Source organism: Hordeum vulgare, chromosome 5H (genome assembly GCF_904849725.1).
Source record: "Hordeum vulgare subsp. vulgare chromosome 5H, MorexV3_pseudomolecules_assembly, whole genome shotgun sequence".
NCBI classification, from domain to species: Eukaryota; Viridiplantae; Streptophyta; class Magnoliopsida; order Poales; family Poaceae; genus Hordeum; species Hordeum vulgare.
This window is the reverse complement of record NC_058522.1, coordinates 536,257,048-536,281,134: the sequence shown is the minus strand read 5'-3', so window position 1 is coordinate 536,281,134 and position 24,087 is coordinate 536,257,048. Positions and strand designations below refer to the sequence as shown.

The 24,087-nt window shown below is 45.7% G+C and overlaps 3 protein-coding genes across 5 annotated transcripts; all 3 read left to right on the top strand.

The window, feature by feature from the left end:
• Positions 1–863: 863 nt before the first annotated feature.
• On the top strand, positions 864–4,790 carry LOC123452466 (scarecrow-like protein 21). 2 transcript variants are annotated; one of them, XM_045129117.1, is made up of 3 exons: positions 864–1,070; positions 2,529–4,223; positions 4,331–4,790. In XM_045129117.1, exon 2 carries the CDS (start codon positions 2,555–2,557, stop codon positions 4,199–4,201), a length of 1,647 nt encoding a protein of 548 aa, XP_044985052.1. In that variant the 5' UTR covers positions 864–1,070; positions 2,529–2,554; the 3' UTR covers positions 4,202–4,223; positions 4,331–4,790. The 2 variants fall into 2 exon arrangements, with proteins under 2 accessions (XP_044985052.1, XP_044985053.1); XM_045129118.1 differs by having other exon boundaries at positions 876–1,070; positions 2,536–4,223.
• A 1,925-nt stretch (positions 4,791–6,715) lies between these two features.
• Positions 6,716–8,649, top strand: LOC123452465. Its single transcript, XM_045129116.1, has one exon. It carries the CDS (start codon positions 6,744–6,746, stop codon positions 8,409–8,411), a length of 1,668 nt encoding a protein of 555 aa, XP_044985051.1. The 5' UTR covers positions 6,716–6,743; the 3' UTR covers positions 8,412–8,649.
• An 8,236-nt stretch (positions 8,650–16,885) lies between these two features.
• On the top strand, positions 16,886–23,073 carry LOC123452464 (protein NRT1/ PTR FAMILY 6.4). 2 transcript variants are annotated; one of them, XM_045129114.1, is made up of 5 exons: positions 16,886–17,142; positions 17,253–17,367; positions 17,461–17,678; positions 17,769–18,319; positions 21,794–23,073. In XM_045129114.1, the coding sequence occupies exons 1-5, from the start codon at positions 17,140–17,142 to the stop codon at positions 22,692–22,694; spliced, it is 1,788 nt and encodes a 595-aa protein (XP_044985049.1). In that variant the 5' UTR covers positions 16,886–17,139; the 3' UTR covers positions 22,695–23,073. The 2 variants fall into 2 exon arrangements, with proteins under 2 accessions (XP_044985049.1, XP_044985048.1); XM_045129113.1 differs by lacking the exon at positions 16,886–17,142 and having other exon boundaries at positions 17,247–17,367.
• Positions 23,074–24,087: the final 1,014 nt, after the last annotated feature.

Here is a 24,087-nt window from a genome sequence, read left to right as displayed (position 1 = left end):
TATCCTGCAGGACTTTTTAGCCTGGTCCAATGGGGACGCAAAGACCGAGCATATCCATCATGCAAAATTTTGTTGTTTGATATCCTGCTAGACTTTTTAGACTGGCCAGAGATCGAGCATAGCTCGCGTGCAGGCGCGTTCCTTCGCTTTTCTTCTCCTCCTTCGTCTTCTTCTGACTAGGGGAGGCAATGAGGACCCCTAGAACATCCCCGTACCCATCAATTCCGCATCACCCCGTCCCCATCCCCCCGCGTCCCCATCCCCGTTTACATGACCAGGGATAAAATTTTCCCATACCCATGCCCTAGTGTTGCATAGTTGAGATTACATAACAGCCAAAAGTCGAGCCACCAGCTTTAACAGGAAGGGGAGGCATGACTAGGATACCACTAGCGACGACGAGAGGGGGAGGCACGATTGGGCCGAACTGTCTGAAGTGTGATGCGGTGGAGAGCGATTTGGAAAGTTAGGGATTCAGGTTGTTTTTGAGGATTTTGACCCGGGAGACGACCAAGTTTTCTAACCATGGGCCCTCTATGGTGATGTGGCGGAAATGGACGGCGCGGAGTATGCAAGCCGCATGTTTATACGTAGGCTAGAACTGGTTGCACGAGTTTGAGGATCGTATTGACATGGTATTCGTGAGTTTAGGGATTGTATTGGAGCTGTTTCAGAGTTTAAGGACCATTTTAGACCTTGCCACCAACTTCAGGGACGGTTCATGCATTTTACTCATGCTACCGGCGGTCTCCAGCCAAGCTCTGCCGGCTGGTAACGCTGCTGCCACTTTGCTTATTATTATTTTAATAATAATCACAAGCAAAGGCTCCATATCATTTTCTTCCCCACCATCCACCAGTCTCCATCACCCATCACCCATCCCCCCTCCCTCCTCCACCTTCTCTCCCCGCCTGGTCCGTCCATCCCCCCCGAGCTCCTTCCTTCCTGCCCCCCTTCCACTCGGAGCACCTCCACCCCCGGCACCGACTGCTTCTTGTTTCCTGCGCTGTGCTGGTCAAGAATCTGGGATCCTCTCCGGCGCCGCCGCTCGTTTCTTGATGGCCGCATAGGTATGGCGGCCCTGCCATGCCCTGCTTTTCTTGCGCTTCTTCTACTTCTTGTTCTGCTTGTGGATGCGATTCGTGTTGCTCAGTGGTTGGTCTTGGTTTTTGTTAGTCCATGGTGTTTTGCGCTGTTGCTGCTGATTAACCTCATGAATTTGTCCTCGGTTTGCCCCTCATGAATTTGTCTAGGAGGAATAAACTAGGTTAGCTGTTTGCATCTGCTATCTCTAGTCACAGTCGTATGCTATTTTCTTTGTATAAATATAAAAAAAGTCTATTTTGTCTGCGGCTGAACGCGACTAAATTCCCGGTGACAATAATGTGTTTTCTTATTTTCAAGAGAAAGATCTGTAGTTTGATTTATGCCTGTTCTTGATAATACCACTGCTTGTCTGCTCATCCTCACCCTCAGGTTCATAATTGGAATTTTTTTCCCAATTTGATTCGCTTGTTCTCGACGATTTGGGGAATGAAAAGCATGCTCGCTGGTTGCTATTGGCTATGCTGTCTAGATGAAAAGAGAACTAAATTGGGGCTGGTTTTTTCTCTTTCTAGAACACGCAACGCATCGCGCTAAGGTAGCACCAGAGATACAACGACCAAACAACACAAAAAGCAAACGAATTATAGAAAGGCGATTAAACCTAATCTAAAAGGAAAGAAAGAAATAAAGAAAAAGTCTAAAAGCAAACTGGGAATGGAGTTGAGCCTAAATTGACCAGAGAATAATGCATTCGTGTCAGTAGTTCCATTTTGCTACTTGGCTTCTGCACAGACATTCAACCAGACAGAAGCAGGCTGATGCACAAGCCACCCATGTGCCTTAGGGGGCGACCGGGCGTGTACATGGTGGAACTACGGCTTTAAATATGAGCTGTTATTGATGTATTTCAAAATTGCATAAGCGATTACTGGGTTCTTATTTTAAAATTAAAATGAAGTTCTTGATTCTTTTATTTAAATATACCTGCGTTAAGTCTTATGCAGAGGCTGGAAGTGATCTCAGTGATTGTATCATCTTGATGTAATTTTCTGAGGTTGGTTAAAAGCTTCCTTTATCTAAGAACCTGCGTTAAGCCTGTTTGATTCGCAATTATTTTATCAAAATATCGGTAGCAAGAAAGCATATGGTAAACTTGTTTCTTCTTAGTTCTTACCATGAAACGATTTGAAACATGAAATTCAAGCTGATGTGGCTTGATACTCTTTGGCCAACAATTAAATTGATATGAGTTTGTTGAAATGATGTTTGTCTACTTGAACATATGGTCTTCATTGCATTTGCTCTGTACTTTCTGAAATGTGATTTAGTTCAAAACCATATGCCCATGTAAAAGTGATGTGAGTTCAGGTCTTAAATTAAAACATGATTCAGGATGTGCTTATGCATTCCTTCCCTGGCTTCTGTCATACTGATTATGTTCAGTTGATGATAGCAACATACTAAATATATTTACTTTAAAGATGGCAGGATCAACTTCATTTTGAGCATGTCCCACAAGGTTGCAATCACCAGTATGTCAGCTAAGGCTTCAGAACGTACGTATAGATGCTCAGATGATTCACAAATGGCGTACTACAACAACTCGGTGCCTTTAGCAGAAAATGGACGGTTCTATATGATGCAAAATCAGCTGGATGCTCACTACACATCTTCAGGTGATGGGTCACAGAAAATTAGCTCCAATCCTCAAATATTTGAAGCACAGTACTGCACACTCGAATCATCATCGGCAAATGGTACTTATCCTACACAGAGCTCCACATCTTCTCATAGCATCTCCCCTATAAGTGGGAGCCCCCTGTCTCAGCATGACAGCTACTCATACCACACATATGATTCACCCCCAACTGTTTCATGTGTTACTGAGATACCGGATCTCCAGAGTAAACTAAAGGAGCTAGAAAATGCAATTCTTGGACCTGAATTGGACATAGCCTCTGACAGCCCCGAGAGCTTATTGCAAGCCAACAATCCTTTGAAACAAGATGACTGGAGACAGCTTCTGGGAATTAATACAGGAGACTTGAAGCAGGTGATCATAGCATGTGGTAAGGCTGTTGCAGAGAATGATATATACACACAAGTACTGATATCTGAGCTAGGTCAGCTGGTGTCTGTCTCTGGAGATCCAATGCAACGCCTAGGAGCATATATCTTGGAAGGCCTTGTTGCCAGACTTTCTTTCACTGGGAGTAGGCTGTATAAATCCTTGAAATGCAAAGAACCTACAAGCTCTGAGCTCATGTCCTACATGCATCTCCTTTGTGAGATCTGCCCATTCTACAAGTTTGGTTACATGTCAGCCAATGGTGCCATAGCAGAGGCTATTAAAGGCGAGAACTTGATTCACATCATTGATTTCCAAATCGCACAAGGGAGCCAGTGGATAACTATAATTCAGGCTCTTGCAGCGAGGCCCGGGGGTCCACCACGCCTAAGAATCACTGGCATAGATGACTCAAATTCTGCTTATGCCCGAGGTGGTGGACTGGATATGGTTGGGACAAAATTGCATAACGTCTCTGCGTCGTATGGTCTGCCCTTTGAGTTCAATGCTGTTCATGCTGCTAGCCATGAGGTTTATCTTCAGCACCTTGATATAAGGCCTGGGGAGGTTATTGTGGTGAATTTCGCCTATCAGCTGCATCATACTCCCGATGAAAGCGTTAGCATGGAAAACCATCGGGACAGGATTGTAAGAATGGTCAAGAGCCTATCCCCTAAGGTGGTGACTCTTGTTGAGCAGGAGTCGAATACAAACACCCCATTCTTCCCAAGATACTTGGAGACCCTCGACTACTACACGGCAATGTTTGAGTCAATAGACGTTGCTCTCCCGAGGGATGATAAGAGGCGGATTAGCACGGAGCAGCACTGTGTTGCAAGGGATATCGTCAACTTAATTGCGTGCGAGGGTGCGGAAAGGGTAGAGAGGCATGAGGTGTTTGGGAAATGGAAGACAAGGTTTGCAATGGCTGGATTTAGGCCGTACCCGCTGAGTTCAGTGGTGAACAACACCATCAAAACACTGCTGAATAGCTACCACAGTTGCTACAGGCTTGAGGAGAGGGACGGAGTCCTTTTCCTTGGTTGGAAGAGCAGAGTGTTGGTCGTGTCTTCTGCTTGGTGCTGAGAAGTCCTGAGAAGAAGCTCATGTATGTACGCTGTTTGTTTTTATCGGTGAAACTTAATCCTTGAGTGATTTGTGTTACGTTGATGCACAATATTTCCATAGCCTGACTTCTCCTTTCCACGGTTTCAGATGGAACCTGAGCTCATAAGGGCTTTGCTGCTTGTCGGTTCGGTTTCTCCAGACGGAACCTGAGATTACAATGGCTTTGCTGCTTGTCGGTTCAGTTTCCCCAGATGGAACCCATGCTCACTGGCCATCTAATTCAGTGGAATCAGCACCAGGAGTTGCTGTGATAAAACCGCGACCGCGGTGACGTAGAAGAAGGCGTAGTGATTAAATAAATAAATAAATATGTTTATAGCTAGGAATTCGGTGTGTTGTGGTTTGCTCCCGTTGGACTAGGATTGACATGCTTGTAGCATACAGTACTACTGTGCTAATTGGAGGATGTTTAGAGATCGATTAAAAGCTATGCAGGCACAAGAGGCGCCTGTTGCATGTCGTTGGTTTGTGTAATGATGACGTGATGGTTTATTGTAATCTCCTTCTGCTGCTTGCTGCCCTGAAACAATACTACAGTTTTTGCGAATCTACAGTACTTAATGTTACAGCGCACTGATTCAGGAGAAAAGTCTAGTAAATATGTGATTAACATGTGATCCAGTGTACTCTGGAGGCAGATCCAGCTCACATCCAAATCTGTGCAATATGAAAAGCTCTCCAAGCTCATTTTCTGATGCTTCTTCAAGCCAGGGGTGTATTTGAAAAAGAAGGGCCTTTGGAAGAATTACCGACAACCCTCTGCGCTCCTCAGTCATTTCTGGTATGTGTGACAAAGTTTAATTTAACACCGCATGTTTACACGGAATGATTATGCAAGAAATATAATTTGCTGAGATCATCAGTGTGTTACTAACCATGACTGCAACAGGAGCTGTGAGGGGCATATACCCAGCTGTAATAAGATGGTCTAAATTTCTTCTTCTTTCCCATTATGGTCTAAATTTTAATAAAATAGCAAAATTATCTTCTAGGCCATGTAATAACATGACTGTCAAAAAAAGAAGAAATAAAGGCTTGCATTGGTTGCCAAAAACAGAGCATGCATGAAGCAGCTCCTCTGTTTCCGCTAGCTGCATTGCATGCATGCTCTGTTTTGCCCCTGGTCCCACAGTACTTCATTCCATATAGGCCATCTTAGGCATTGCATTCTGAATTTGTGATTCTTTCTCGCCACAACCATAAATGAATAATCTCTGTGCCTGAAAAACAAGCAACTGTCGTCATGAGTTCATCTGAAATAATGAAGCCTGCACATACTTACCACCTCTTTGAAACAAATACTATATATTGTAGCTGTTACATGGTAAGGGTAGTATGATATACAATGCACCGTCCACCAATACCACACCTCTGTTTTGCCCAAGGCCCTGATCACTGCTTCCAGCTAGGTCGGTCCTCACGACTTCTGTTCCTCTTACATGTTACATGTAATGTCATGGTTTTGTCACGGCAGATATCCTCATGAAAAGACTTAGTGATGGAGCCATCGCACCTAGGTGGCGACTCAAAGGGGTTGAACGGGAGCGAGAGTCGGGTTTACCGAGGTTCGACCCCTCCGATGGAGATAAAAGCCTACATCTTGCTTTGTGTATATTAATGGTGGAATCGATTACAAGGGTGCGTATTTGTCCGACCTAGTTTTCGATAGATTGTAACTTAACCCTGTATGTCCTTAAGACTCGCCTTTTATATATAGGTCGAGGCTCTAGGTTTACAAGAGTCCGAGTCACATCATGATTCGTGACCTATTATGTTTCCTAAATCGCCTTGCCCTTCAAGCAAGGAAACTCTTGGCGACTCTTCTCCTGCGTGGGCCTCAAGCCGTCATCCTCGTGTCCCGGGCCATAACCGGCTCTCAGTGGTAAAGGCCTTGCCATGGGTCAAGGCCCATCTCTGAATGTAATATTGAGCCGCCATTATCCTGACCCGGCCTCTTGGGGCGGGTCATACGGCGGGCAATAACCCAACATGTAAGATAGATGGTCTCAGCAGGGATGGATCCAGGATTCTAACATAGGGGGGAGGGCGAGTTTTTGCCTGTGGAGACTGATTGGGGAAAAAACTTGTGCAGAGACGGTTGGAGCCTAGGTTAATGAAAGATTTCAGTAAGCAAAGAAAACAGATGGCGGCTTTAAACAAGTAAGTTTTTACTAGAAGTTGTCATGAAGCCATCTTATTGTGTTTCCATCCCATCAGTAGCTTTCCTTATTTTGTTAACTTTTTTCTCATCTGCACAAAATAGGGAAACATCATAATAGTCTGAAAGTGACACTCTCCATTTCTGGAGTTTTTGTTTTTGTTTTTGTTTTGAGGCAATCCACTTGCGGAGTTAGGATCATCTGCAGACCTCTTGATATTTACAAGCCACAGAATGGTTCTTCCAGCTGCATTCTTTAAAATGTACAAACAGAAGACTGAAATTAATACTTTTTGTGGTGTAGGAATATTCAACTGTGTGAGCTGCATTCAGTCACTGATTATGATTTATCGAAAAAGTCATGCTTCTGGAAGACTACATCCTTTCTTGACCGACCCCTTCAAGTCGCCTCTGGAATTGTGTTGCTCTTTGCAAATTACCTTCCATTTGGTCATTGCTCCCAGTCCCAGGGAGGTCTCATCTCAGCCCAGCATGGAGGTTCTGCTTTCAGCAGTTGCGGGCGATCCTGTCAGCAGGTTCATCTCTTTCCTGGCTCAAAATTATGGCACTCACACATGTGAGCAGGAGGATCGTAGAAGGCTGGAACGCGTCCTGCTGAGGATGCACACCGTTGTTGAAGAAGCAGAGGGGCGGCACATCACGAATCGAGGGATGCTCCGGCAGCTGAAGGCGCTCATCGAGGGTATGTACCTTGGGTATTACATGGTCGACAGGCTCAGGGTCCAGTCCCTTGGACTTGGAGTAGAGAGCGTCGAGGATAATGAGGTGAGTCATGAGATCCAACCTTTTGCCGTTCCCACTTTTAATACCGCCAAGCGCCTTCGTTTCGCTGTTGCTGCTTCTATAACGAAGAACGCACCAGAAGCATTTGGGACCGGGAGCACAACGAAGTTGAAAAGTGTTCTTGAATGTTTGGAGGCTTATACTGCAGATATGAGAGAGTTTGTGATGCTCCTTGGCAGCTGCCCTCGCCTGTCTCGCCGGCCATACGATGCGTATCTACACATGGATAAGTGCATGTTTGGTCGCCACGTCGAGAAAGAGCAGCTCATCAACTTCTTACTGTGCGGTGATGATAGTCACGATGGAACAAATTTCAGCATCCTTCCGGTCATGGGCGCGCGCAGAGTCGGAAAGAAAACTCTGGTGCAACATGCTTGCAGGGATGAGAGGGTGCGGGATCGTTTCTCCCACATGTTTTTCTATAAAGGCGATGACCTGAATACTGGAGGATTTGCGGTGAACTGCAAGGCAGGCTCGGGGAAGTACTTGTTTGTTGTTGATTTCGGTTGGGATGTGAATGAGGCGGCATGGGAAAGCTTCCGATCATGCCTGCAGAAGATGCCAGGTGCTGGGAGTAAAACTGTAGTGATCGGCAGGACGGATCAAGTTGCTAAAATGGGAACTGCTCAAGCCATCAGGATGAAGAAGTTGCCCCAAGAAGAATACTGGTACTTCTTCAAGGCACTTGCCTTTGGAAGCATGGATCCTGATGAGAACCCAAAACTGGCATCTCTGGGAATGCAGTTGGCTACTCTCCTAAATGGATCTTTTCTTGGTGCAAATGTAATTGGCGGGGTATTAAGAGCCAATCCTGATGCTAAATTTTGGTGCAGCATATTACTGAGGATAAGAGAACTAGTTCGGAAGCATGGCTCCTTGGGCATACACACTGACCCTGAGGACCTTTTCGAGAGAAATGTCCATGCTAAATTCACCAAGTCGTCCTGTGTGGGGCCTGTGGTTCAAGGATATCTGGCTTATGATTTGAGGGAGACTGGCCCGGAGCAAAGTGAGCTGCCAAAACTGACATGGCAACAACTGCTAACCGGCGCCGAAATTCCTCATGATGAAGACAAGTTTGATGTGTTGGCATGGAGATCTCGCATCCCACCTTACCGCGACTACATCGTTACTTTTGAGAAGCAGAAACCGCGTCGTAAAGTCAGCAAAAGGAATCATCCGGCGCCAAGAAAAACATCAGCATAAATGTTAATCTGGCAAACACAAGTGCAAGGATGAACTATATCCTTATCCTATAGGTCAATAAATACGCGATTGTTCTACTCTTGTGTTTACTTATACCTGTATGTACCTGCCCATGTTAGTGTGTGTGGAGATGTAAAATGCCATCAGCGAATATTGAATTCTCTTACCACGGAGACAAGTCCATATTTTACCTTCCTCAGCTTTTTTGCTAGAGTTCAAATGCAACTCTCAATTCTAATACAACCTTGTCTTGTGTGGCGAAGTCAGTGCGGCCTCGTCGTCTTTCTCCTCCTTTATCCTTACTAAACGACTCATTGTGTCCTTGACGCAAAAACCAAATGTAGTCCAGAAGTGAGGCTATCTATATGAAACTGTTACTAATACTTTGTTTGCGAGGCTTTTTACTTTTCTTTAGTGCTACTTTCCTGGCCAGGAAGCACAATTATCTGAGAAAATATTAATTACGTCTTCAGGAAATATTGAAAATATCGTGGCCTTTGGGAAGTGTTGAACAAGTATTTGAGAAAATATTAAACAAATATTTAAAAAATATTGAATAAGCAATCGGAAAAATGTTGAACATGTATAAAACAAATGTTGATTACGTCTTAAAAATGATGATTTTTAAGAAAATGTTGACTGCGTGTAAAAATAATATTGAACGTGTATAAATAAAAATGCCGAATAAGCAATCGAAAAATGTTGAATGTGTATAGAAAAAATGCTGACCAAGTATTAAAAAATTAATATTACACTCGAATTTTTTTAATCAAGCATTTGAAAAACAGTTTTACATGTGTATAAAAGAATGTTGATCACGTGTTAGAAAAATGTTGATCTTATATTTAAAAATTATTGCAAATGTGTGTAGAAAAAATGTTAACCATGTATTAAAACCATGCTAACATTGTATTAAAAATATATTAAACAAGCATTTAAAAAATGTTAATCAAGATTTTGGAATATATTGAATATGTGTACAGGATTTTTTTAACCATGTATTAAAAAATGTTAAACATGTATTTAAAAAATGTTAAATGTGCATTTAAAAAATGTTATTGACACATACGGAAAATATGGAATAAAATCTAAAAGAAAATAAATAAACAAGTAAAACAAAGAAAAATGAATAAAACCCGATGAAAAACAAAAAAAGACAAAAAAGAAAACCCAGCTCGCCGCGTCCATGTAGCTTAGCATTAAACTCACGTCCACCATGTTGTTGTTGAGGCGTCCGCACTGCTTCAGCATACGAAACGTCGGAGAATGCGACTCAGCCTCGCCAATGTTCACCGTCGCGAGGGCTTCCGCCATCTCCCGCGCTCGTTGCCTCGCATGATGGACATGCCACGTCATGTTTGCGTCGGAGGACGTCCATGGTGCATCCTCTAGCTTAGCACACCAACCAAGGCGTTGCGCGCCCGTCACTACGTTCGGACGCTAGACGGACCGCAACATATCCGATAAGGCAGCATCGACGGATTCATGCACCTATTGGACGGACGCAATGCATTCCCAATGGAAAGAACCGAGCGTTGTCTTCGGTCGACTGATACGTCCAAAACGTATCAATAATTTCTGCTTGTTTTATGATTTTTTTGGTGACATTGTAATATGTTTTGCTACACTTTTATATCATTTTACACATATTTGAACTAACCTACTAACTCAGTGCATCCAGTGCCAGTTTTTGTCTGCTGATGTCTATTTTGCAGGGGATTTTACCTAATTTTCCGAAGCCCGAAAAATCCTGAGAAATATATATAAAAAATCAGCGTACCGGAAGCTTCCAGATCACCGAAGATGGGCCATAGGGGGCCAGGGGCCGCCCAGGCGACCTGTGGGCGCGGTCTACCCCGTGGCCGCGCCAAGAGGACGCCTGGGTGGGTCCCACCTCCTCAGGTGCCCTTCTTCGACCTATATTTACTCCTTCGAGAGAAAACCCTTCCATCACATCCAGAATCGTGAATTTCTCCATCGTTCCGACGCCGCAGCGCTTCTGAGACCGGGAGCGTCTGGAGACCTCTTCCCGGCACCGTGCCGGAGGGAGGATTGACCTCCGGGAGCTTCTCCACGCCATGGACGCTTCCCGGACGTGCCGTGAGTAGTCCTTCTTGGACCATAAGTCCATGACCAGTAGCTATGTGATGTCTTCTCTCCAATCTTATGTTTCAATGGTTAGCCCTTGTGAGCTGCCCTACATGATCAAGGCATCTATGTAATTCTCTTGCTATTCCGGCTCGGTTTGTTGGGTTTCGATGGATTATGAGATTATGTTCAGATTGTTATGAGTTATATATTTGATTATCCTTTTATATTATGTTCCTTAGTGATTCATGCATGTTCTCCGTTGCTATTTATTACTTTGGCCGAGTAGCAGATTGTAACTACAAGAGGGAGCGTTATGCATGATTGTGGGTTCATGCCCCTCGATGTTTAGCTTGAGTGACAGAAACATGAGACTAGGGGATGTGCTGTTGCCACCAGGGGGAAAACAACGGTGCTTGTGACAACGATTGTAAGGATTGTTTACCTTACGCATAGTTCGTTAATGCAGTTGTCCATTGCTTTGAGTTTACACTTTGGGTGGGGCTCGCAACTTAATACCGACGTGATATTCTGGATAGATATCTAAAGGTGGATGATTAGTAAGTAGATGCTGATGAATAAACGGTCTACTTGTCTTGGCGTACTGCCCATTACTATTGAACCTCTAACTATCAAGTAGCATAATTAGCACTGCGGTGCATTCATAATTCTGTCAATTACCCAGCTGTAATTTGTTTACCCAAGCATAGTTGTTTATCGTTTTTTGGGAGAGAGACATCACTAGTGAACATCATGTGACTACGGTCCATATCACCATCATTGTTTACACCTCCTTCATTTACTGCTTTCATTTACTTTTCCGTTGCAATCACAATTACTTTTCCCGTTTGTGTTTTGATCCTTTGCAAACTACAAGGCTGGAGATATTGACAACCTCTCTGTACTCGTTGGGAGCAAAGTTATTTGTGTGTGTGCAGATCCACGTCTTCTGCTAGCGCTAGGGTGGGAGACACCTACTTGTTGATCCTAGGAGTCCTAGTGGTTCGATAAACCTTACAGTTTCTGTGTGAGGGGAAACTTGCTGCTGACTACATGTCAACCTTCCACTTGGGGTAACCAACGAGGTGCGAGAAGTATACACATCATCTCATCATCAGCGGCCACCTCTCGGGAAAGGCGGAGCAAGACGGACGACCATCTCCTCCCTCGAAGACGCCTGGGTTGAGCTCATGGTCAACGGATCTGGAGGTGTAGGTCTCGTATGCGTGGCCCGCCATGCCGGAGAAGGCGGGAGATAGTCGGGCGAGAGATTGGGTGACGAAGTGGAGTGGAGTGAGTGGAATGGAGTGGCTAGGGTTTGGTGTGGGGAGGAGATCAGAACGAATATATGTGGGATCAAATGTGCCAGTGTGGGCCAGGTCTGACGTGATAGACACGTCCGGGCCTTCTCATATTCGCCTCATATTTTGAATTGAATATGAGAATTGCCAGTCAGCCCAGACGTTTGAAACCGGTTTGAGGCGTCCGTCTGGGTCACGTTTTACGACCGGTCCCTGACCGGACCGTTAGCCCGAATGTTTGTGATGCGTTTGGGGTTTGCGGTTGTAGATGCTCTCAACCATGAATCCGCCACTTTGCGGAAGAATCTGAAAAACTAATCGATCGATCTCCCGCAATATCATCGAGAGATCGAGTATGCACATGAAGCCTTGTTATGGAAGTTGGTGACATCTCAAGACAATTATATGCAACACGAACAAACGTAGTATGAAAGTCCCGATCTAGAGGAAGGGCCTCATTACACGGAGTAAACTAAAAGAAACCGTCCCACTAAAAGCTAAGGTTTCAGATTACCATCAACTATTTGGAGCTGTTGGTAACAAATTGCACCGATCGAGTGATTTAGCTGCGTTAAACCATTATTTCTCAACAGGGCAGACCCACCTTGAAAAAAGATACATGGCATGGGCGAGAAGACAACCCTCCCCCCTTCCCAAGCCCAAAATGACCTCCTCTTATTATATCCCTCTTTACTGCACAATGGCCCACCTGTCGTCGGGGTGCGACTGATGGGGGCGAGTCGAGGGGGCGCTGCCTAGCTAGCCAGTAGAGGTGCGTATGCCCATCCAGAAGGAGGCCTAAAGCCCCATCATGACCACAAGTGCACGACGATCTGGTCGAGAAAAGGGAAGATCCAGCCAGGCCATGCGAGCGCAGCCACACACTGTCATGACAAAATGGTCGTCGAGGCCGAGCTCCACAGCCCATCGACGGTGCAGTGCAAGGAATAAGGATTGGGAGGTGGTGGTGCTAGGGTATGGAGGCCGCAGCCGAGTTGCCTTGGTCGGGGCGACACATTTTTCTCAAGAAAAGGACTTCAACTCAAGCATTGATCAAAACCTGAGCGTTATCCGTGTTGTCCCACATACTCCACCTACCTTTCTCTAGAAGGTTTCCATTACCTTCATCCTCGCCCTCACACATGCCCGTCTTCGTCTCCTTGCTTTCCCAACACTTCTCTTTTGTGTCTCAAACTTCTACCAGGAGGCCCAGACACGACTGTAGTTGTTCGTTCCGTGTAGAGTGTTGGAATAAGATGCACTGGCCACTTATTGCAATAGTGACGGGCATCGTTGCAAGCTGGACGGCGTTGCTGCAACGATTACGGCAGAGTGCCGATCCACGATCGAGCTTGTCATGCAAAACGAGGAGCCAAAATAATGAAAGATACCACCATGCTACAAACGCACTCACCAATGCTGGAGTTGATGTGGAGGCCACCGAAGACGGCATGGGTCATGTTGCAACGAGATTTACAACATGAATCGTGGTCCAGTGAGGGGTGGAAATAAAAGAGAGATTGTCCCATGATAAACATTACATGCATCGAACGGCTTGCGATGCGACCCGTCTTTATCAAGGATCAGCCGGCCAAGAACGTATAGCACGTACCTTTTTCAAAGGACCCTCTTATCCGATGAACATTCATTGAAAGGGGGTGCCATTTACGGACGTTTTGATGACAGTTTAAGTTGCTTGAGGTTGATCGTTTTTTCGAAGCAATATGACCGCTTTTGAGAAGTACTCCCTCTGCCTCAAAATAAATGACGTAAATTTAGTATTAAATTAATATAAATTTTGTATCAAAACACCGACACTTATTTTCGAATGGAGTGAGTAATTTATAAGAAAAACGAGCAGAAACTCCCATCGTTTGATCTCGCGTCGCAATTAAAGCTGTCAGTATTCATTTGCCATCGCTTCTCGTCAGCTAGATGGCATCAGCGTTTCCAAAACCCTCGTGCAGATTACACATATGCGTGTACTATATGGCAGTGTCCGGGTGCGTGTTTTCCCGGTAGTGGACAATTAAACAGAGAGAAAATACGGCACTGCTCCACCGAAAATAGCATCAATCCGATGAGAAGCATGCACGAGCTGAGAGACGGCAGAGACGTCCCGCCACGCAAATCATCCGAGACGGGCTCGTTTTGTCCTCGGCTTGCCGATAATCGCTAGCTCCACGTCAGCATCGGAATTCTCGTGGCCTGCATGAGATGCATATATACACATATACGCCCATGCATCTCCGGTCGGTCCAACAACTCAAACTCCATTGAGATGTTGATGACAAGGTTGGTTTGCCGGTCTGCGCGCAGCCACGCAGGAAGGAGCCGTCCGTCCACGTCGAGCCGCGCCAGCCAGTGGGATGTTGACAAGTCAGCGTCGACAGCAACGTCCTTCGTCTTGGAGACGCCTGGTGGCTGGTGCCGGTGCCGGTGCCGTAGCCGGCTTCTACTTGTGGGCCGGCGGCGATGTGCGTCCACGCGGCCCGGGGGACACGTCGACGACGAGCTCCACGCGGTGGCTCCCCCGTCTTGTCCCACGGATCTATCGGATCCAAAACTGCCGGTGTGTTGGTGTTGCACTGCCCACGCGTGACGTGCGTCCGGGCACAATGCAGCACGTACGAGAGTAACCGTGGAGTCACGGAGTGCATAGTCCTCTTGTTCCATTCCAACGAAATAATGCAAACTACTCCCTCCATTCCTAAATATAAATCTTTTAAGAGATTTCACTAGAGGACTACATACAAATATATATAGACATATTTTAAATAATAGATTCATCCATTTTACTCCGTATGTAGTCTCCTAGTGAAATCTTTAAAAAGACTTATATTTAAGAACGGAGGGAGTATATAAAAGCATCTACAACCGAATCTTTTTTGCATGTGTTTATTTCTTTCAAAAACGAGGTAAAAGCATTGCATCATCAGACGCAGAGTTTGTGCTCCTCACAACAAATGAGCTCGATGAACAGTAAAATTATTTTTTAATAAAACAATTCAAAATAATCTTTTTTTTGTGACAAAAGTTTAAGTGTTTGCTAAAATTCGTCATGGAATCACATTCCTAGTAGACGTAGCCAAAAAAAATTTGATACACTAAAAATGCTACTTTCAAAAGGAACACCGATTTTTAGTTTTTTTGGCATACCTTTTGGAAATGTGATTCCACGATGAATTTTTGCAAACACTTAAAACTTTTGTTAATGTTTAATTATTTTTACTGTTCACAAAGCTCATTTGAGCTCGGGAGCAGGACATTTTCCTGCATCATTGCATTAATCAAGAAGTTTACATATCCTTGATATCTAAATAACCAGCCTCCATGAACCTTTTTTTTTCAATATGCGCACATGCAACCTCAGCATGCAAATATGCATGAGAGAGCCCATCTCAACATGCACTTGAAAAAGTTCACCTCAATATATATATATCATCTGTAATTTTTGATTTAATTCTCATATTATCAAGATAAAAATATACTATGTTTCATATAACCAAATATCCTAAGAAAATATTTCTATCACTTCCCACGGCGAACGCACGGGTATTCTCAAACTACATATAGCTAGATGGTCGCCAAAATATGCATTACTCTTAATGAACTTTCTCACAAAATTAAACTGTTTTTTTGTTTAGATGATTAACTTTTTTGGCGTATTAACGTGTACTTGCACGCTGTATTTCTAAGCCATGTCTATAGCCTTTTACGTCCAATGTAGTTCTTGATTAACCCGTCTTTATTATTACCACTCTCACATATTTTAAATTTTTAAACTCATGTATGGGTGATGTGGCTTGAAAAGCTGTTAAAAGGGGGGATTGCTTTTTTTACATAAAATACCAACTTCTTTTTTTGTGCATGGAATACTTTCGATCTATCGACCAAACATCATGCCAATATAAAAAAACAGAAGTAAAATAAATTACATCCATGTCCGTAGATTACCGAACAATGACTACAAACACTAGAGCGAGAAGAAGGAGCGCCCTTGTCGTCATCCCGATCATCGAAGCAGGACAAACCTTATTATAGTAGACAGTTGAGATGTTGTTGTGCTAAGATTTCAAAAGACCAACACACTCGAACAATAACCCTCACCAATGAAGAGAAATGTAGAACAGAAAAATTCAACCTGTAGACACATGTACAAAGATGAATGAAGATCGGATCCAAGCAAATCCACCAATGTCAAATACTGACTGAATCTCGTGAGATACGTTGGAGCGCATCTCTACACAACCTTCGTTGACGCTAGATGTACCATGGGACAACCCTTAGGTGGAAAGATTCTTATTCCATTTTCAGAAAAACGTTGCTGCCATAACATTTCTGAAAAGGACACAAACACTACACAAGCTTAAAAAAACACCTTAAAAAATAGCAAGAGGCCTCTCACCGCGTGAGGGCCTAGATCTACCACGCCTTCATGGCCATAAGGCCATATAAGATGAGTCAGATCGGCCTCAACGCTGACAGGAGTCGGAAAACCCTAGTTTGAGTCGCCCGTGGGCAGGAGGTTTCTAATGCCCTATCCCATATATGATGATGTGGACCACTTATCAGGCTTGCACGTACGTGTACCTAAAACATCGGTGCATATTTGAAGCTACAAAATTGCAGAATTTTCTTATCTTCTTGCTATTTTTTTCGAAGAGGGTGCAAGCTAGGCATCCAGCTTTGGCTACAAGTTTTTCAACAAACAATATATTTCTTTCGTATCTAAATAATTGTTGTTGGGGGAAACTATAAGTACATAAGAAAATAACTATGCGCACGGTGGAGTAATGCTAGACCCATTTACCAAAAATGTAACAACAATCTTGTGAGGATCTGTCTGTGGTTGTACTAGCAAAGTTGAAATCAAATCGAAGGGGGAGAATCGGTCAAGGGGAGACACGTCATTTTGCAAGCATATTTCCGTACGAGCCCATCGGTAGGTGGTGTAGGATTATCGGCGCACGGAGGATCCTTACGGAATTGCGGTTTTACCCAATCATTCCCAAGGCAGAGCCACCCACCACAAACAGCGCAACCCACCAGGTCATCATCTACTTGTCCGTTGGACGGCAAAGGCGTGGCCAGCATACATTCTCCAGTCCCTGCCCTGCTCACTGCCGCTAGATCATCTCCATTCTTTTTTTCCTTTGCTCACACTACCTGGCCAGAAACGGAAGTTGATCCAGAAAAGCAACCAGCGAAACTCGACATCAACCACAACCACGAGAGCTTAAATCATCGACCTCTTCCTCATCCTCTCTGCCTGCCTCACAGCACAAACGTTACTCTCCTCCTTCTCCGTCTACGTACACAAACAGCTAGCACCAGCAATGGTAACTGGGTTTGACACATGCTGTGCTGCTTGCATGTGGATGATGATTAATTAACTGCATGCATGAGATTGCATGGCAAGTTGCTCACGGCTGTGCAAACACACATGCAGGTCTCCGCCGGTGGCCATGGCGGCTACAGCGACGCCGACGATGCGGTCGACTTCCGCGGCAACCCGGTGGACAAGTCCAAGACCGGGGGATGGCTCGGCGCCGGGCTTATCCTAGGTATGTATACGTCCGCCGTCATGTGTGCCGCAGCCGGAGCACTTGAATTTGAAGGCAATGCAATGGCGTTAATCTGAACTTGCGGTAGTGCAGGGACGGAGCTGGCGGAGCGTGTGTGCGTGATGGGCATCTCGATGAACCTGGTGACGTACCTCGTCGGCGAGCTGCACCTCTCCAACGCCAAATCCGCCAACGTCGTCACCAACTTCATGGGCACCCTCAACCTCCTAGCCATCGTCGGCGGCTTCCTCGCCGACGCCAAGCTCGGCCGGTACCTCACCATCGCCGTCTCGGCCACCATCGCCGCCATAGTAAGACTGAGCCACCACGCGCACGCATCCACTTGTACCGGCCGCCTGCATGCATTGCGTCGCTAATCGATCGGTCCATCAAACATGCAGGGCGTGAGCTTGCTGACGGTGGACACGGTGGTGCCGACCATGAGGCCGCCGCCGTGCGGCGACCCGCGGGGCGCGCAGGGGCACGAGTGCGTGCGGGCGAGCGGCGGGCAGCTGGCCTTCCTGTACGTGGCGCTGTACGTCATCGCGGCCGGCGCCGGCGGGCTCAAGGCCAACGTGTCGGGGTTCGGGTCGGACCAGTTCGACGGCCGGAACCCGCGGGAGGAGCGCGCCATGGTCTTCTTCTTCAACCGCTTCTACTTCTGCATCAGCCTCGGGTCGCTGTTCGCGGTCACCGTGCTGGTGTACGTGCAGGACAACGTCGGACGGGGCTGGGGCTACGGCGTGTCGGCCGCCGCCATGGCCCTCGGCGTCGTCGTGCTCGTCGCGGGGACGTCTAAGTACCGGTACCGGCGGCCGGCGGGGAGCCCGCTCACGGTCATCGGCAGGGTGCTGTGGATGGCGTGGAAGAAGCGCAAGCTGCCGACCCCTGCCAATGCCGACGAGCTCAATGGATTCCACACGGCCAAGGTGGCCCATACGGACAGGCTCAGGTAATGATAAGTATATATTTACATCACTTTTTTTTTTGGGGATGCCTTTGCATTAACTAGGTGCCGGCAAGTAACTACGTGCTAATTCCATGCATCCTAATGAACGAACTCCGTTCAAACTAATTTCAAACCATATTTGAATTTGACCAATTTTTACAAAAGCAAGTCGATTTGATAGTTTGAAATCCTTTTTCCTTTTGGAAATTACCCAAATTTTGGATATTTGCATGAGATACAAAAAAAGTATGTTACCGATATTGTAAGCACTACCACACAAGAACAATAATGGTGGATGGGCCATTCCCGTCCCAAAGATGCTGACAAGATGTGCTACTTGCTGCCTGAGTAGGATCATATGCATGTGGCTAGCTGTTCGTATTATAATATCACTGCTCGATCGTTTGTTGTTTCCATCATCGTTTTCTATTGAGAATATATAGGATGTTATATATATATATATTTCGTTCGAAATAAGCAAAATGGTGTTTTGGGTATCAGCCACACATTTTCCCATGGTTTACATGAACTATGGATCAGCACCGTTTGTCCCGGGACAGCTAGGACTTCATAATTATGATGTGTTCTCTTCCGCTAGTACGAGCACGCCACTTGTCCCCGTGTTATGTCTGTGTCGACGTTGAGAACTTGAGATCGAGGTGCGAGGTAAGCTAACAAAAACGATAACTCGGGCACATGGATCTTCTGCTCCGAACTCAGATGTATCCAGATCCAGAAATAGAAAAAAAAACATGTCAGCTGGTAGATAGAATCTTTTAGAGCATCTGTAACCGAATCTCCTAAATTTAGAGAAGCAAACCAGATGTACACTTCCTAAATTTCACGAGCCTATCTTAAACCAGATGTACACTTCTTTCAAATACACTGACATTAATCTTTAAAAAAATGTTGCTTTTAGCTGATTCCTTAAATTTAATGATTTTTTAAATTCATTTAGTTTTCCACCACCGTGATAAACTTCCTTTTTATATTACTTTTATTAAACGACATCGGTTCAAAGAAACTACAAAAATAATTAGACGCTTTAGTGAAAACTCAAGTGACGTAACTACTTCCATTCGTCAGGTTCATACTTTCTCTATGTCTTTATTGCCAAGATGTTGCTTTTCTCTATTGGGTTTTTGAGCTTACCCACTTCCTTCTTATCCGCCTTACACATAATTAGACACTACGTCGTGTTTAGTCTCAACTCTAACAAGTAGTGCACGAACATTTAGCAATTTTTTTTCTAACAGGAGATTAATGTACACTTCTTTCAAATACCAAAACTTGTATCCTTCCTACATACAATTGAGCAAACAATAAGTTCTAAATTGCAACGAGCCCGATGAACAACAGCAAAATACGCACTCACCCGGTCTTTTAGCATTTGAAGAACACACATCCATGATGTCTCTACGTGCTCGAAACTCGATGCAGCACCAGCCACGGGCAATGGTCACACTTGATGACTGACAGCGGCAAGCCGACGAGCCGACGAACTAGTGTTGAAGCCGGCCACGGTTGACGTGACTGTGCCAGTGGAACATCGACGAGTGAGATCCGAGCACCAAGGGAGGACGACATACAGAGATGCGGTGGAGAGTGGTTAAGGGGGCTGGCCGGTTCAGTCCCCATCAGATTCATCAAAAACGCGATGGCGTCGGCGATCAGACTATGTCGAATCCTTTGCCGAAGGTGAGGGTCGTAGATCTGTCGATTTAAGCGCCTGGGGCAGCAGGAGAGGATCAAATTAGGGTTGGAAGGAGTGCGGTGGGTCCTACGGGCGGTCGACGGTGGCATGTGGTGGTCGGAGGAGGCAAGAAGGGATACTCCAGCGTAGCTGCAATGCGGAGTGGGGTGGGTGCAACTAAGAGGAGAGTGAGAATTTTTTACTCAAGCGGGTGGGCGACCCAATAAACATAGGAGCCCGTGGTGTCGAGTATTTTTTTTCTCCTCTAAACCTTATATGATTTTTAGGAAACGTATCCCTTCGGTGCGTCGGCGGAACCGGGGCGCCGGTCGCTCGCTTTCTCACGCGGGTCATGCAATATTTTTCGCGTGCGCGCGCTTCGCTGGTCAGTGCATGCAACTTTTATTCCGATAAATTTGCTGTAACTAGTGTTTAAATTTGCTACTAACGTTTTTCATTCGTTACATCCGTCCAGTAAAAAAGTTGCATTCACGTTTGGTTTCAACTTGACTTCGCTGGTTTTTTCGCTGCAACCGGTGTTTTTTGACTTTTGCTACAACTGTGTTAATTTTTGCTACAACCGGCATCATTTTTTGTTGTAACCGTCCACTACAAAAAGTTGCATACACGTTCACGTAGATATTTGCTACAAGCGGCGTTTGACTTTTGCTACCACGCATCATCAGCTTCGTTTTTTTCTACGATCACGTAGATACTTTTTTTGCTACAATTTTTTTTTGTTGCAACCGTTGACGAAATTGCTACATCATGAACGAAAATTGTTGCATCGAAAAAAAATTGCTGCATAAAGATCTAACGGCGCGGCCCTCGTACAACTGCCAGATCAGGCGGCCCGCGCGCGGCCAGCCGAACGATTCGGCCGACGTGCCGGCGCAGAACATTGCCCATGATTTTTTGTATGTGCCCGTTAGAGGAGTAAACTACAAATTCTACTTCTCTAACCGTATTTATGGGATCGTCTACAGATGCCCTTAGGCTGGAAATAATGGGGTATCATACATTTGAAACTAGCAAACATACTAATGTAGTATTTAATTAAAAAAGAGAAAAAAAAAGTTAAGAGTAACATAGATAGATGCCGCATCATGTTAAATACTATGCTATTACTTCATCCGTTTTAAAATAAGTGTCTCAACCTTAATATAGCTTTGTATTAAAGTTAATACCAAGTTAAGATAATTATTTTGGTACGGAGTAAGTATGTGTCATGCATGCAAATAAATGAGATCAACTATGATACTAGTTTATGATATTATGCATTATGAAAGTAGTATCATAAAATAGTATCATTTGTTCCCTCCGTTCCAAAATATATCTTTGTAGATATTTCAGTACAGACTACATACAAAGTAAAACAAATGAATCTACACTCTAAAATATGTTTACATACAGTCCTATGTTGTCCGTACTAAAATATTTAGAAAGACTTATATTTAAAAACGGAGGGAGTACATGATACTACTATATGATATTTTTCATCATGATACCACTATATGATACTTCTCGCTATGAGTAGCCTTATCAACCAATGTGTATGCCTAAACCATACAACTTTATTCCACCGCCATTCTTATATACTTCCTCCGTCTTAAAATTCTTGTCTTAGCTTTGTTTAGAAATGGGTATCTAAATACTAAAACTTGACTAGATACATTAATATTTAAACAAATCTAAAACAAGAATTTTGAAATGGAGGGAGTATATGATATTTCTCCAAGTTTTATTTAAAATGTGGATGATTAACTTCTGTGATCCGCATGCAGGTGCCTCGACAAAGCCGCAGTCATGGATCAAGTCGACCTGGCCGCAAGTCCGGCCAAGCAGGAGCAGACGTCAGCCTCAACAATGACACAAGTGGAGGAGGTGAAGATGGTGTTGAACCTGCTGCCGATCTGGTCCACCTGCATCCTCTTCTGGACAATATACTCCCAGATGACCACCTTCTCCGTGGAGCAAGCCATACCCATGGACCGTCGCCTCAACGCCGGCTTCGAAGTCCCCGCCGGCTCCCTCTCCGTCTTCCTCTTCCTCTCCATCCTCCTCTTCACCTCCCTCAACGAGCGCCTCCTGGTGCCGCTCGCCAGCCGCCTCACCGGCCGCCCGCAGGGTCTCACCTCGCTCCAGCGCGTAGGCACGGGCCTCGTCTTCGCAACCGTCGCCATGGCCGTGGCCGCCCTGGTCGAGAAGATGCGCCGCGACGCGGCCAACGGGGAGCCCCGCGTCGCCATCAGCGCCTTCTGGCTGGTGCCGCAGTTCTTCCTCGTGGGCGCCGGCGAGGCGTTCGCGTACGTGGGGCAGCTCGAGTTCTTCATCCGCGAGGCGCCGGAGCGGATGAAGTCCATGAGCACGGGGCTGTTCCTGGTTACGCTGTCCATGGGGTTCTTCTTGAGCAGCTTCCTCGTCTTCCTCGTCCACACCGTGACAAGGGGGGCATGGATACGGAATAACCTGGACATGGGGAGGCTTGACTTGTTCTACTGGATGCTGGCTGTGCTTGGGGTGGTGAACTTCGTCGTGTTCGTGATGATTGCGAGGCGGCACGAGTACAAGCCCAACACGTCAGTGGTGGTGGCTCCCGCCGGGGAGGAGGATAACGATGCCATGAAAAAGGAGATGGACGACGTCCTTGTGGTCAAGGAGAACACCGTGGGGATGGATGTGTAGGGAGTGTGAGTTTGTAAGATATGCATATGAATAGCAAATTGAGTGTAAATTAAACTCAGATGGTTAGATTTTTTTTTTTTTTGGTGGAACCAGCCCATGAAAGTTCAGTCTCTCCGGCTTGATGTGGGTGTTCACATTTTTTTTTTAATTTTTTTAGGTACTCCAGTTATGTGTGTCTACTCGGAGACGATGCTCCGTCGATCCAAAGTGCCTCGGGTGACTTTGTCAATCTCAAGGTTTTTCACCAGTCTTTTGGAGATACTCCTAAAGATATGATGTGCGTGTATATGATCATAAAGGCGAGTATACGTATTTATGTAAGCATCTGCATTTGTACCGTCTTTTTAAAAGAAATAAAGTTTATCCGATGCTGTAGCAACACTTGACATGAGATAATGATGACTTCTCCTGCACCATTTACAAGTACCATACACGCACCTATCAAAATAGGCTTTACGTCTCCCTTTATAAATAAAGCACTACACAACACAAACATCCAAATTTAACAAACGGAACCACAATGGGTACCAACAAAAGAAAGAACGAAAACAGTTCACAGTGTACAAATGAAACACGAGAACAGGTCCATGTTGAGGGCCCAGCTCAACAAGTCAAAAAACACAAAACGACACAGAGGGGGTGGCGGCCATCACGGCTAATCCAGCTCTAAAAATGACGGCGGAAGGGGCGGAGACATGCGAAGAGCCAAGTTCCTGAAGCCAGCAGATAGAGCATCAATGACCGCGTGATCCGCGATGCGGCTAAGGGCCAGTTCTTTTCCAGCTTATTTTAGCTTATTGTCAAAATAACCCAGAATCCCAAAAGAACCCAATTTGTATAAGCTAGCTTAACTTATTTTCACCGGACTCCCCTTTACAATGGAAAAAAACTAGGGGGGGTGAGCAACTTCCCGCAGAAGCTCACCGTAGAAGCGAAGGGGTATAGCCCATTGCCCCTGGTTTTCGCACTTATTACAATGAGTTTGCCACCGAGCCCAACCCCTTGCCCACCATAGAAAACCGAATCGAGTCGCTCCCGGTCACCGCTACCAATCGTGGCTCCCATTCCCTTCGCCGGCGTCGCTCCCGGTCCTTCCCTTCACCGCCGCCGCCCTTCGCTCCGACGCCGCCGCCCTTCGCTCCGACGCCGCCGCTCTCGGTCCTTCCCTCCATCGTTGCCCTTCCATGCATCCGCCGTCCTCGCTCCCGGCCCTTCTCGCCGCCGTTGTCGCTCCCAAACCTTCCCTCTGTCGCCCTCGATCCTCCAGCTAGCCGCCGTCGCCGTCGGGCTCTAGCTCCTCGACGCAGCCATCTCCGTTGACATGTCCGGTGGGTAGGCCTCCCGCCGTTGCTCATCTCCTCCCTCGGGCGCGACTCCACCCTTTTCTGCAACC

Excerpts from the sequence above, each read along its gene's own strand:
- LOC123452465 (XM_045129116.1), top strand. The coding sequence starts at position 6,744 with ATGATTTATCGAAAAAGTCATGCTTCTGGAAGACTACATCCTTTCTTG.
- LOC123452466 (XM_045129117.1), top strand. The coding sequence starts at position 2,555 with ATGTCCCACAAGGTTGCAATCACCAGTATGTCAGCTAAGGCTTCAGAA.
- LOC123452464 (XM_045129113.1), top strand. The coding sequence starts at position 17,247 with ATGCAGGTCTCCGCCGGTGGCCATGGCGGCTACAGCGACGCCGACGAT. Across the intron at positions 17,368-17,460 it reads CGGCGCCGGGCTTATCCTAG|GGACGGAGCTGGCGGAGCGT; the intron begins GTATGTATACGT and ends GCGGTAGTGCAG. Across the intron at positions 18,320-21,793 it reads GCCCATACGGACAGGCTCAG|GTGCCTCGACAAAGCCGCAG; the intron begins GTAATGATAAGT and ends ATCCGCATGCAG.